General features: G+C 36.3%; 1 protein-coding gene across 1 annotated transcript in view; it reads right to left on the bottom strand.

Annotated features, from left to right (window-relative positions):
- The window catches only part of ZNF804B (zinc finger protein 804B), a gene marked incomplete at both ends in the record, with an annotated part of 486,249 nt that extends 473,617 nt beyond the window's left edge, over nt 1-12,632 (bottom strand). The window contains one exon of the mRNA XM_084230251.1: nt 12,525-12,632. Within this exon, the coding sequence (XP_084086377.1) occupies nt 12,525-12,632 (108 nt within the window). The remainder of the gene's footprint in view (nt 1-12,524) is intronic.
- Nucleotides 12,633-14,579: the final 1,947 nt, after the last annotated feature.

Here is a 14,579-nt window from a genome sequence, read left to right as displayed (position 1 = left end):
GATCCCCTCATTTCCTTGTTCCATAGTTTATAGGATCCTCCCTGGGTGGTCTTTACTTGCCAATCCTGCCTTGTCTTGCACCCTGAAGACCTTCATCCCAGGAATCTTTCCTTGGGTCCTGTCTTAGAGCTTTGTACCAGCATAACTTGTACTTGTTCTCTATGTCTCAAATTAGATATCATATACTCTAAGAAGTCTTCCCTAATTCTAGGACTAGGTATGGTCACCCTATATATTTTTTCTTCACAAGAACCTGTGCATTTATTAAATCATTCATTTAAATATTCATGCAGTCATATATTTATAACAAGCATTGTAAAGGGTATATTAGGTGCCAGTACTTAACAATCATGTAACAATACTTGTCAAATATATGACTGAATGACTGAGTTGATGACTGATTTAATGAATGACAATGATTCCCCCAATTGATATTTTTTTTTCTGTTTTCTAATGTAGCAATCTTAGGCTTCTCCCAGACAAGACTTCTATGCCCAGGTTTCTGCCCCATACAATGAAAAATTATCTTGGATTTTATTTAAATTCTACCATTTTTCCTGCTTGTTTGCTTAAAAATAACTGGTCACTCATTCGTAAGTTTCCAAACAGGGTGGTAAGAAGTTCTGAGGTTGTAGTTTCTCGCTACATGCCATCAAACAGAGCACTTATCAAGATCAGAAAGTGAATCTTAGGACTAGGTTTACATTCATAATTTAATGAAGAACTTAAAACTTCATATACCTGAATTTTTGTCAAACAAGATCACACAGTGTATTCCAGTTACTACTAGATCTAATTCTAAGATCGTTAAGTGATGTTTACATACTATATAAATCCATACAAGGATTATATTTGTCATATCTTTATGTCAAATATAATTTCTCTCCAGCTATACTTTCTCATCAGTTCTATTCTCTGTGGAAAACTGGATTTCTATATCACTTTTAGAGTGGAGTGTATACTGAAGATCACAGAGCATTAAACTGTGAAAAAAAAAATCACAGTAAAGTGACCTACTATTGGAAGGAACATACAAAGATGTTTTATTACAATTTATTGATTGTCCTTTATAATTCAGTTTCACAAATCTTCCTCTTATGATGATTTAAAAAAAAAGCAAATCATCACTGATTATCACCAAATAGTCTTTCAATATAATCATACAGAACTCTTGAATTCATACTATATAGCATAAGGATATTGGAACATAAGCATTAAATGTAAAAATACATGATCGGTTCTTTAAATAACTTTAAATGCATTTGAATTAGAACTGATTGATAACCACTGTTTTGGTTTTATCAATAATCTTGTCAGTAATACTCTTATTTCCATAGTAACGCTTGTGTGTGAAACATAATTTCCATATTGCTTGTGTGTGAAATTATAAAAACTTTTGTAATAAAGTTTACATATCATTTGCATATAAATTTCATTTTTATGAGAAGTCCAAGCTAGACAATGACTTTCCTTTAGTCATTTATTGTTACCTTGCCAATAATTACAAAATTCACAGGTCCTCTCAAATAATGAAAACTCAACAAAGCTATTCCTCACCATTTGCAAGAGATTTCTAAATCTACATTATGATTGGATCTTTGAATTTCAACATGCAATATTAAAGAAAAGATAATGAAATATTTCACAGATGTCACTGTGGATATAACCTGTGTGTTTTATTAGCATAAATACATTCGTTCTTACCTAATCAGTATTTTCTTCTTCGTTTGTTTCAAGTTGGCAAGGTAGCTTTGGTCAAAATGACGTAGAAAATGAAGGAGCTGAAACACTATCTAGTTACTTACCCCTACCAAAAAAAAAAAAAAGGCCGGGATTAATTCAATAGTTTGATGTCAGTTGAATTGCAAATATGTGTGTTCTTTTCTAAAACTCACTTTATTAATATTTAAAGAATAAGGTAGTTTATAATCTGGTTAGGACATTTCCATAGAGTTGTAATATTCTGTATCCACATCTGGGACATTAAAAAGTTATACACTTATTGGGCCTCCCCGGTGGCGCAGCGGTTGAGCGCTGGGTTGCGAAGCTGCCCGTGGCCTCTGCGGCGCCGGTTCGATCCCCGGCTGCTCCCCGGCCACCGGAGGAGGGTCCCACATGGCGCGCAGACCTCTCCTGCCGCCCGCTGCTCCCCTCAGCAGTGTACTTTGGTCCTTCTGCCTGCTCTGCTCCCCGCTCTGGCTCTGGTGAATTCTCTCACCCTCCCGCGCTTCTGACTGTACCCAGTGCTTGTATAAATAAATAAATAAATAAATAATTCTTTAAAAAAAAAAAAAAAAAAAAAAAGTTATACACTTATGAATTGTGGTCACTTTCAAAATGCATTGTTCTTTAATACAAAAATTAAAAAAATAGTTTTTCATTTAGCCACCACTAAATATATATAGCATAGGAAATAATGGGAATTTCATAAAATTATTACCTCAATTAATCATATGTTTTAATTTGAAACTATTGTTTAAAGCAAATGAAATGACAAATCAACAAAATGAACTCAAACTTTGATAAGATATGGTAGTTATCAGAGTGGAGTAGAAAGGCGGGTGGGAGGAGAAGATAGGTAGATTTAATAGTGTATATTGCACTACAATTTTGATGGTGGGTAGAGGAGGTATATATACATATTGAGGTATGAAATTGTACTTCCAAAACATATATAGTACTGTTAGTTAATGAAAATTTTATTCTGAAAGAACTAATGATTTTCCTCTAGGAACTTTGCTAATATTTAAACCAGACTGAAAAAAAAAAAAAAAACTAAAAAAAAATAGTCTTAAGATGTGTCTTTAAAATGATCTGGATTCTGGGCCTCCCCGGTGGTGCAGCGGTTGAGCGCTGGGTTTCGAAGCTGCCAGCAGCCTCTGCAGCACCGGTTTGATCCCCGGCCACTGGGTGAGGTTCCCACTGGTGCACAGACCTCTCCTGCTGCCTGCTGCTCCCCTCAGCAGTGTATTTCATCCATCTGTCTGTTCTGCTCCCTGCTCTGGCTCTGATGAATTCTCTCACCCTCCCATGCTTCTGACTGTGCCCAGTGCTTGAATAAATAAATAAATAAATCTGTAAAATGATCTGGGTTCTGTGTTATTAAATTTATCCTTTATATAGATGACATATAGAGCACAAAATGGAAATGTCTAGAGAATGTGACACTATTTGAAAATGTGGATGGTATTTTTCTAAATAAATGGTATTGTATTGTGTTTGCCACCTTTCAAGATTATAAGGAGCACCAATATATTCCAAGACTTGTATTACATTTTCAAAGGTGTAATAAAGCATTTTGAGTTGCAAAACTTTCAATTAATATATAAAGAATAATGCAAGTGTGTACATGGAAAATAAGTTGGTTCTCAAAATTTTTTCAGTCCTTTACATGATTTAACAATAAAATATCTCCAGCTGTCTCTGCATAGTGGAAAAGATATCATGTTAAAGAGGAGGCAGAGCTACCTTTTTGCTTCTAAAGAGCATACTACGGTCCAGCGACCAAAAGGAAGCAGCCAGAAACATTTGAGTAAAGGCAAAAGGAGACTCAGTATCATCTACATCCATATTAGTGTCACAAAATGATTAGTCATTTTAATATCTGAAGGACCACCCAACCCCCAACCATTCAAAATACTCATTCACATTATGAATAGTGTGTTTCATAATGAACACATTATGAATAGTGTGTTTCATTCTATTAGTTTCCTATGGCTTCTCCAACAATTCACAACAAACTCACTGACTTAAAACAGCACAAATGTATTATTTCACATTAAATTAGTCCATTAAGTCAGAATTCTCTGAGCTAAAGTCAAGATGCTAGCAGGGCTGTAATTTATTATCTGGGGGCTCTGTGGGAGAATCAATTTACCTGTCTTTACCAGTTTCAAGAGGCTACCTATGTCCCTTAGTTTGAGGCACCTTTCTCTGCTATCAAAACCATCAAAATAGCATCTTCACAGCTCTCTCTTTGACACTTCCGCTTACCTCTTATAAGAGCTCTTTGATAATCTCAATATATTTAATTTAGTCATATCTGTAGAGTCTTCTTCCATGTAAAATAACAGTTTTGTTGCTTTTATAGAATATAGTGTGGGGAGACTCATCAATCCGCCTCATCATAGTGATATCTTAAAAAATATCTAGTAGGAGGCTAAACTAGGGTTCCATGTGTATAGTCTCTAAATAAGGCAAAGACATCAAATATCTGTTAACAACTGTAACAAAAGTTTATTTGCATTAAGAAATTGAGCATATAAAAAATGTGCTGCTCTTCACTCCAGAGAGTTTTATTAGCATTCTGTATGTCCACCATAGATGACTGGATATTTCAGTAAAAAATTCACTATTCAGAATAATTCCAAACTTCTCCTGTGGAGAGTACAATTTCCTGACTGTCAAGACAGAACAAGCACAAAGAAAACCTTGTTGGGAAGTGTGTGACTGATAGGATCAGGCAAATGGAGATTTGGTGATTAGGCAACAATAATCTAGTGGCTTTCTCCAGTTACAGTGCCAAGGGGTCATGCAGGCAGGTTGGGAGGGAGGGAAGAAAGCAGGGGGCAGGAAGGCAGGCAAAGGTGTAAAATACACAACTTGTCCTCTGAAATAGAAGCAGGAAGGAAATGATCAAGTTCCTAACTTATAAATCATTTCTCAAAAGCTATTAAATATGAAAAAATATTTAACTTTACTAACTCATATATAAATTTCATCCATTTACATGTAGCCAATCTTCAGTCTCTTGTGGCCTTTAATGAAAGATGTCTGGAATGATTATATGGAATAAAGCACTCTATAATTTGGATTATTAGAAAGTATTAAATTATACTTGAAGGAAATGATTTTGGCAGATATTAAAGTGAGATGAGTTACATTAAAATAGTGACCACTTAATCCAACAGTAGAACAGTCTGCATACTAAAATATTCTGACAAAATAACTTGGAGAAAAAATCTCCAAGGAAAAGTTTTCTTCATGGAGCTACCAACAGGACCAAAGAGGACATATTTATATTAATTAATTTTCTACTAAAGGGCATCCCGGGTGGCACAGGGTTAAAGACAGCACTATCAAGCTACTACCAGCCACTACAGTATGAGAGAGTTTGATCCCTGACTGGCCAGGGAGGTGAACCCCATGGCACAGCAGACCTCTCCTGTCTCTCCTGCTGCTCCTCTCAGCAGTATATTTCAGTAAATCTACCTAGTCTGCTCCTCACTCTTTCTGGTGAAGCTTCTCACTGCCCCCACACCAACCCTACACCTGTGGCTTACACCCCAGTTCTTGTATGCAAATCAATCAATCGATAAATTTCGACTAAATCTGACTTGTTTTTCTTTGAAATTGGTAATAAACCAGAAACTGTGCTCAGCTTTGAGAGATATAAGAGTAACAGCAGACATGAATCCAAAGAGCTCACATCCATGGTGAAAAGGAGACTAATAAACAAGTATGTTCATTAAAATCAAAGCCAGGAATGGATATGAGAACAGCCTTCAAAAGAAGTATTTGACCCATGGTACGTATGAGATCCCAATTCTTCAGTTACGTCTGAAATCATATAGAACAGACATATCCCAACAATGAAGGCAAAAAGAGAACTGTGGAAGATGAGCAGCTTTTGCAATGACATAAAATCTATGAACTCACATGATAGGAATGTAAAGTAGTTCAGTTTAGCTGAAGCATAGGTCAAGTAGAAGAATAAATCGATTTAATGTTGAAGATGTAGGTAGGAGCTAAATCATAAAAACCCAGGTATGACTCAAGGACTTTGAACATTTTCAGATAATGTGAATGTAGTAAATATGGCCACCTCTCTGTGTCAGCCTTGGCATTCAGATAAAGCAAATCAACAGAGGGTCAGACTTAAGTGAAGCCTCCCAGCTCTCCATCATTTAAAAAAGGACCAATGGTTATTTTCTGTTTGGAAAATGGTATTTTTTTTTCATTTACAAAGAGGAAATGCATATAGACTTTGCTTGCCAAGAAAAATGCTAGGGGATATAATTATTCATAGCAAAATGGCTATCTGGCAAGGACATATGTGGGGGTAGGGAGACCAACTGTATTTGTCTGCTGCTGGGGAGGTATGGGGACAAGCGAAGTGCTGAGTAATAGCAGTGGGAAGAAAGGCAAAGAAGAACACTGGTAGGTGGGTTCTGAATGGAGTTATGGGGGAAGCTCTAAATTTTGAGTGGAAACGAGTTATGTGTGAATGGCAAACAGAAGAGACACTTGTATGCTTGGGTGGGGAAGCAGACAGAATGGGATGGTTTTCAAATTTTGCAGGGACTTGTGACTTGAGAGTTAGAAGTATATAGGCCAGTATTTACATAGGAACCAAATAAAAATATTGAAAAAAATGATAATCATGTTAAATGAAATAAGAACTGAAGGTAAAAAGAATAAACGATGGAAGAGAAAGATTGTTTAGTAAAAAAAAAAACAAAAAAAAAAACAAAAACAAAACCCGGCAGTTATTCTTTTCCAAATAAACTATATTCTGCCTCTTACACCCACACAAAAGTGAAATTAAATTTGCCAAAAGGAATTTGCCAATTCTCAAAGCAAAATATCAGCAGTCCTAATTATACTGGTTACAAATGAACAAAATAAATACTTTTCATGAATCATTCTCAAAACTGTCCAGTACAAAACCTTGACATCCTACAATTTATTATTTATTTACATATAGCCTGACTACTTTCAAAAAAGACATCTATTTTGAAAGAGATCTTATATATTCAAACAATACAATATAAATTTCACAGACCGAAAACCATGAAAAGAAAAAAAAGGAGAGATATACTTGGAATAGCAGATGAGCAGGAGGAGGAACATTACACTGCTTTGAAAGCCAACACCAAGTTCCACTGCTTTGACAGGCCACAAATTTACCTCTGGGTTTCCTACCAGTCAAAGAAGAAAATAAAATCTTAACAATACTTTCTTTTTTGGTGATAAAAAAAGTATATCATCAGTTTTTCAGAAGTCTATGTTTAGATTGAAGGTATCATTGGAATTAAAGAAGAGTTTTAGTTCAATACATGTCATCAACTTTATCAACTGTCCATCTCAAAAAAATTAAAATTATTCATTTTCAAAAGCTCTTTTCCATTTTAAATACTATATTTTCTTTTACCTTCTTTGTCTTCCATAACATAAGTATCTTAGGTACAACTGAGAATACTGCCTAGGGTCTTATATAATTCATTATTTCTAGAATTTCAAATCCAATAAGTACTTCCAGTACAAGCAAGACTATGGAACTTCATGATTGATATATTCCTATTGCCATCATAACTACACTTTTTCATAAAAACATATCAAATATTTTCTCCCCAGATCTTACCCGCTAAGTAAACCTGATTTACAATATCTATCTACAAAAGGCTGTTGCCTCTCATTTTAAAAGGATTACCTGAAAAACTGTATTTGCTAAAACTAAAAGATATTTTCAAGCAAAGTAGCATTTTCATTTCAATTTTGATTCAAATTATTTTCCACAAAATATGTACATATATACTACAGAATTATTCTGACAATGTATATTCTGAACAAACCAACTTCACACTGAAATGCACCTGATGAAGTTATTTGAAATATATAGCACTTTACTTTCTCCTTGCTCCCAATACAGTCCTAAACCTACTGACATTTCAAGCTCTGTTAATATTTAGCACGTGTAAAATATATATCTTAGTGCATTATATAACAGATTTCACAGTTACCACAGTTTTTCTTTAACTACAAATAAAGTTCTATGCTAAATACTATCCCCACATAGCCTGTATTTGATGCCAATTTTTATTTCTTCTTAATTTCCAAATAATGGGGCAGGAACCTAAAATGGAGTTTAATTTTATGTCAAAAAGTAACAAATCAGGGGATATGACCCATCACATTTTAATGATGGAATAAAAGTATTATAATCTTATAAAAGTAAAACTATAACTCATGCCTCATTTTATTTTTTTCATCACGGACACATTCTAAGATAAGATAAACACAAATGTGTTTAAACTCTGGACAGTTGATTTCTTCTTTTCAAAAGTATAAACGCTAGGTAAATTTCTGAAATCAGTTAGTTGAAAGGAGAAAAGAAAGGGCTGAAAGGCAATAAGAAGGGGAGTTACTTAATATAATATTTGACCTAACATAGAAAACAAATATTATAAGAACTATAACCAAGTCTTTCTTACTGAAAACATCTAAAAGTTTCAGTGTGAAAGGAAATGTTATGTTTCAGGAATTCAAGAAGTGAAGGCAGGTAACTTCTCTATAGGAGAGCATATAGTCACAATATTTCACACATATTAAGTGCATCAGTGTGAAAGCATTTTTGGATAAGTTCAACATGATGTATATAATAACAAAATACATACAATTGTAAATTATAAGCATTAAAAAAGAACAAGTGTGCAATTACACTCATTTCCCCATTTGAAACTTTAAGAAGGGAGTTGATAGGAACTTTTTTAGTCCATTTAAAATGCTTGTTTTTTATATGTCATTTCTTACTAGGCAATTTAGATATATAAGGTAGGAGAAATTCACAAAACAACATGAAAATCCAGGATACTAACCTATTGCTTAAGAGAAAATTCCAAGAATTTCCTTCACATCTAATGTTTTAGTGGAAGACAACACATATTTTCAGCAACAGATAATTCTCAGATATCTAGCTATGGTGCTCTCAGGAATAAGGAATTCTTAAGAAGTACCATCCTAACTAATTTCCAAAGAGTGGTAATAAACTAAAGTATACCACAGATAAAATATATGATGATTAACATTTAATCAGTCACTAGTCAGAATGATAGCCTTACTATTAACCACACTCAGATTAAGTAAACTATAACAAACTATACTCAAATCTAAGATTTTTATACTACATCAAATATCAATTCAAATATATTTTAAGACTAAAGGGTATTATTTCATTGAATTCAAATATGGCGACTGAAGAACTTACTTAGAAATTCATGAAAAAAATGAATTCGCCTATAGACTGTTTCCCTAATGAATGCTTAAATGATTGTAACAAACTTTTACTATTGACATATTTGATGATACAAGATTTTATAATATAATATAGGGAATCGTTTATGCTTCAACACTGAAAACAATGTCTATATCTGTATTTGTATCTATAAATGTGTGAATCATACTGATTTTTTAAATCACCATCCAGTCACATTATTTTAGAGCTGTGTATCCTAAAATATGGGAGAATGAAAATTTACTTCATATATTAAAGAGTTTTACCATTAAGCACTATGCAATACTCTATCATTTTTTGTAATCTCTTTTATGTCTGGATGTAGAGTAATAAAAACTACCTCAAATTAATTATCCACATTTGACTTAGGATGAAAAGCAAGATGCTATTCTTTCATATCAAGTGTCCAAAAAGTAGAGAGATGCAACAGTAAGACATTTGCTATTTTCACTTTGAAGAGAGGAGCTAAGTTTTACTCTAGTATGTTCCATTTACTGATCTGTGAAAATTGTTTGGGGGTAAAATTCTTTACTTCTCAAGTATTTAATTAGGTATTTATTGAGAGAATTCCATATAGTGATTGAAATTTCTAAAAGAAATCCTTTGAAATAAAAATGTATATAATCATTCCCTTGTGTGTATCAGGTTAATATCGCATGTCAGATTCTACAGACATGGTATTAACATAAGAAATGTGCATGCTTACTTTAAATATATAACTGAAGAATTGTATTTATATGAGAATGAAATGTTAAATTCCTATTACTCAGGTGTCTTTTATATCAGAACTACACAAGAAACTGTTCACATCAAAACAGCATTTTTTTATATTCTTATTCCATTAAAGCAAAATTTAATAGAATGTTTTATATTCTATTAAAGTAAAATTATGAATTATAATAGAACGGAGAGACAGACTAAAAGAATAGACCCCAAGACTTGTTGAACTTAGTGAGATTGAGTTAACTCAGTTAATGGTACTCCAATTCATATTCTCAGATGAACTGAGTCTCACTCAGTGAGTGGAAATAATTAAAGTCACTGTTGTAGAGGTCAATTTGAGACCATTTGGACACTAAATTTGGGGAAAAAAAAAAGAAGAGTGTCAGAACAGTTTTGTATTTTAAGAAAAATAAATGCATTTTATGGAACTGTGAGTTCAATATTGCAGTGATAAAAAAAATCAATACTCATATCAATGTGAAAGTAACCGGGGGTAATGTGTTGTTGGAAATATAAAAAATGGAAATATGTATAACTATAATTCTTATTTTCATGTTTCACAACTCATTGACAAAGAAGGCAATTCCAGACCAAGAAACTCATATTTAAATGCTCAAGGGCCTAAGTTCCAGAAGATAGTAACATTTTTATTGGAGGAGATAGGCTAAGCTATATGAGGGGAAAGCAATTCTGGCTTGTCTCAAAATACTACACATGACAGAGAATAAATGAACATCAGTGTTTCATGTACTGCCCAGCTCATGTGAGAAACTATTCAAACCTTGATAAACTCACTCAAACTCCATAACACAGTGATATGACAGAAGATAAATCAATCCTCTTTTAGGAAGTACACAAACTGATGGATTTGGATATATTTAAATTAAGTACAACCAAATGCATAAATATCAGAGAGAACAAAGTGTAGTGCCTTAAAAACAAAAGACATGAAATATTATTTTAGTGACCTACAGCCTAGTAGCTAGTGAATAGTGCCATGAGTGTTAGCTGCTGGCCAGTCACTATGGGTTGTCTTTGCATATTCACATACATTTCAAACCCCAGGAGGGTCAATCAGGCTCTTGGGAGAAAAGTGGCCACAACAGGGGAGGAAGGACACTTTCGGCTATATGAAAGAAGTTTCCTCTGCAAACCCTTTAGTTTGGAACATTTTGGATAGTCTAATGAAGATATTCTAATCAAATTAAATAGAACTAAATACCAACTACTGTGAAGTAATTTTCCCTTTATCATGTGATTAAGGTACATGCACTCCAACACACTAACCAATTCAGATTTCCATAACCAAAGAGAGAGCTTTAGAAGAGAGTCATACAGATTATGAATGGATTGAAAAAAAACTGCCTATGTGAAAGGTGTAACATTCTAGATTTCCAAGATGAAATGACTTAAAAGATTTAAGTTTGCTATATGGAAGATTTTGACACTGTGGGTTGTTAAATATTTAAAATGGTTTACTGAGACTGCAGAAATTCAAATCCTAAGAATCTTTAAGAACAGGAAAGATTCAGACCGTCATCTCAAAAGGAGTGAGTGAAGGCTTATTAACTCTCCAAGACCCTTTTTAACCCTATGAGTTTAACTGCAAGTGCCAATAAAATTAGTACCTTCTAATAATTCTGGTTGGTATCATATAGTTGGGGGGGGGGTTGTAATGACCCACTTTTTACAGTGCAAGAAAGCATGTGAGGCAATAGTCTGGTCATAATCAGAAATCCAGCAATATTTCTGGCTTCTTGCACTTTCAGATTTCAGATTTCTCATGGAAATAACATGTAGAATTTAATCAAAGTTTTTTAATAATAAATTACCATTTTGAATAATTCATGGTAATGATGCATGATGAAAAGTAACCAAAAAATTAGTACGGCAACTTAAATTTTCCCTCTTTATATCATGCAAACTCAAAATACTGCTTTTTATATTAAAAAAGAAAAGTTGTTAAGTTTGGACGTTTTAGTTTCTTATTAATCGAAATAATCCAAAACTTTTAAAAATGTATTATGACATATATATTTTTCCTTGAAACACATTTAAATCCTTGAACAATAGCCTATAGTATATACCAAGGTATGAGTTAACATATTAAAGCCATTGATTCTGAACAAAATAATTTCATAAAATACTTGAATACAACAAATAGTGCATTAAATAAGTAATATATTGAGTTAAACTTAATCATTCAAATTGCATGCAAATACAATTGTATATATAAGAAAGAACTATCCAATTTTTGTATCTTTGTATTTCCACAAAGAACTCTGGCTATCCTTAAGGAATCTACATAGGTAACTTTTAGATTTAATCAAGTTTCAGCATTAACACCTTTCCTTTAGCAAGTACCCTCAAGTAAAATCTTTAGAGTCTGCTTTTCTTTTAAAGTAACAACATTAAAACTAATCCCAACCAAAGCATGGTTATAAAGTGCCACTCAAACTTTCTACATACTACCCAAATCAGCAAATTCATAACTTCACATAGCACACAGGAAATACCTTTACAGTCTTGCAGTTAACTGCACTCAGTAAATATTTGCATCCACAGCACTATGGATACTAATAAATGTGTTGAAAATACATATGTAAACACACATCCCTCACTGTTAAGAGTCTGTCAATAAATTGTGTAAACAGATACAGTGTATCTAATGATATCCATCACCTATTCACCGTATCAAGAGGATATATTTTTGCTTATATTTACTTGAGAGAGAGAGAGAGGAGTGTGTGTGTGTGTGTGTGTGTGTGTACGCGTGCGTGCAGGTTACCGGAGAAGGCGATCCATTCTTGCAAAGGGGACCTCTGAAGACTCCTTTAATGCCCCGGTAGTGCCCATTGCTGAGATGTCTCGAACTGATGACCAGGTAACAAGCCATGTGGGTCCGGGCAGGAGGCACCGTCTCAACTCCTCACCAGGCGACCAGCCGTGGGAATGCGGGCTGGTTCTCAGCAGCAACCGTGACTGCCACCTCCCGAGAAGAAGCGGTCAACAGTAAGCAGGGGACGAGGCAGTTGCAGTTGCGCGTCCCCGCTTCTCACCCTGTGCGGGCTCCTGCTGCCCGTGGCAGCTCTTTGACGGCGGCGGCGATGACAGCAGCAGCCACAGACCACTTAGGGGACACAGCGAGCCCGTCCACATGCTGCTCTGAGGAGGTGAATGCTCCACCGGGCCGGCGATCTATTTTTTTAAGGACAACTTCCTGGGTCCGCGGAGAATCAGGAGCTCCTCCCGCCTCTTTCCTCTCGCCCCCCGCCCCGCGCCCCCGCCTTCGCGGCAGGTGCAGGCCCGCGGAAGCTGGGGGCTCCGGCGCGGGCGCCCGTCCGCCGCCCCCGGAGTCCGCGGACTGGGCGCCGGGCTGGGGCGCCGGGACTCAGAGACGCGGCAGCCTGTGCGGGGAGAGCGGCGGGGAGTCCTCGGGAAAGCCGCGGCGCTGCCCCCGCTGCAGTGGCGGGCAAAGGACAAAGGAGGCGACGGACGGGCTGGAGGGAGGACAGGGAGTTGGGGACACGGCGACCAGTGAACGGGAGCAGTCAGCGCCGCCGCCCGGGAGGCAGGGGGCGCGCGGGGCGGCTGGACGAGGACGCAGCAGCTGCCGCTGCGGCGCCGGGAGGCTCTCGGGGCTGCGGGCTGCGCCTCGCCAGCATCCTGCCATCAGCCTTTCCAGCCCCGTGGCCCCTCGGCCCTGTCTCTGGGCCAACTTTGCAATGTGTTTGCGAGCGGGGGCCGGGGATGACCTGAGATGAGCCGAGGTGGAGCAGAGCGGAAGAGTTTCCTGGACTCTCGCCACCTGCTCTCCTCCAGCTCTTCTCCAGCGGCCCCGCAGCCAATGGCATCGGCAGAAGCAACAGCTCCCCAGTAGGCTGCGAGGGGGATTTGTGCAGCACCGAATAGGACCCAAAGACTAGATGCTCTATGGTTGATAATGTCAAAAAAAGGAAGGAAGTTTTAGGTAGAAAACTTACATAAGGAAAATAATCACATACACCTGAGCGAGCGCGCGCGCGTGCACACACACACACACACACACACGATATGGAGAGTTACAAAGATTCGCCTACAAGTCATTCTATATCTTTAAGAGGCAGACATTTTTGGTCTGTATAGGGTGTTTGTGTCTTCATAACTTCCAATTACCCTTCCGAAGTGTTTTTCTAACGGACATTATATAGCATTTGCTCTAAACATAGCCACTAGGGAGCAAGCTGCACTGAGAATGAAAGACACGCAGAAAGGTATGCAGAAAAGAGAAGGAAGACCTTCCAGATACAGGAGGCAGTATGTCCTTCACTCCACCCTGTTACTGACCGAATGGGGGTCTGTGAATTCCACCCCACATGGCTTCTCCCGTTTGTGGGGAGAAGATGAAGGGTTGTCCCAACACTGAAATTAATGAAAAGGCTAAGGCTAGTGCTCCCGTAATGCTCAGCACTTTTCTCCCCTCCAATTTCTAGCAATGTCCCCATTGGCACCCTGGTGGACACTGAGGATCTCTCACAATGACAGAAATTGGTAAAAGAAAGCAGGTAATTCAGTTTTTTTCTATTAAGTCAACTCATAAACCTCATAAACAAGCAAACAAAAATCCAGTAACTACAACTTTTGTAACTATCCAATGAAGATCTGACTTTTGTTAACATAGTTACAAATAACATAGTTATTTCTTATTTTATTAAGAAACACATATTTCTAATCTTAAAAGTTTTAGAACATCTTTTTCTAGTGTTTTAAAAGTGCTTATAAACAGCTTCTTAGTACATAAGATTAAAAATGACAGTTCAAATTTCAAGTTTTGAAATTTCAATTTTGAATTGAAAATTACTAA

This window comes from Talpa europaea (assembly GCF_964194135.1).
Source record: "Talpa europaea genome assembly, chromosome: 3".
Classification (NCBI taxonomy): domain Eukaryota; kingdom Metazoa; phylum Chordata; class Mammalia; order Eulipotyphla; family Talpidae; genus Talpa; species Talpa europaea.
This window is presented reverse-complemented; position numbering and strand designations above follow the sequence as displayed.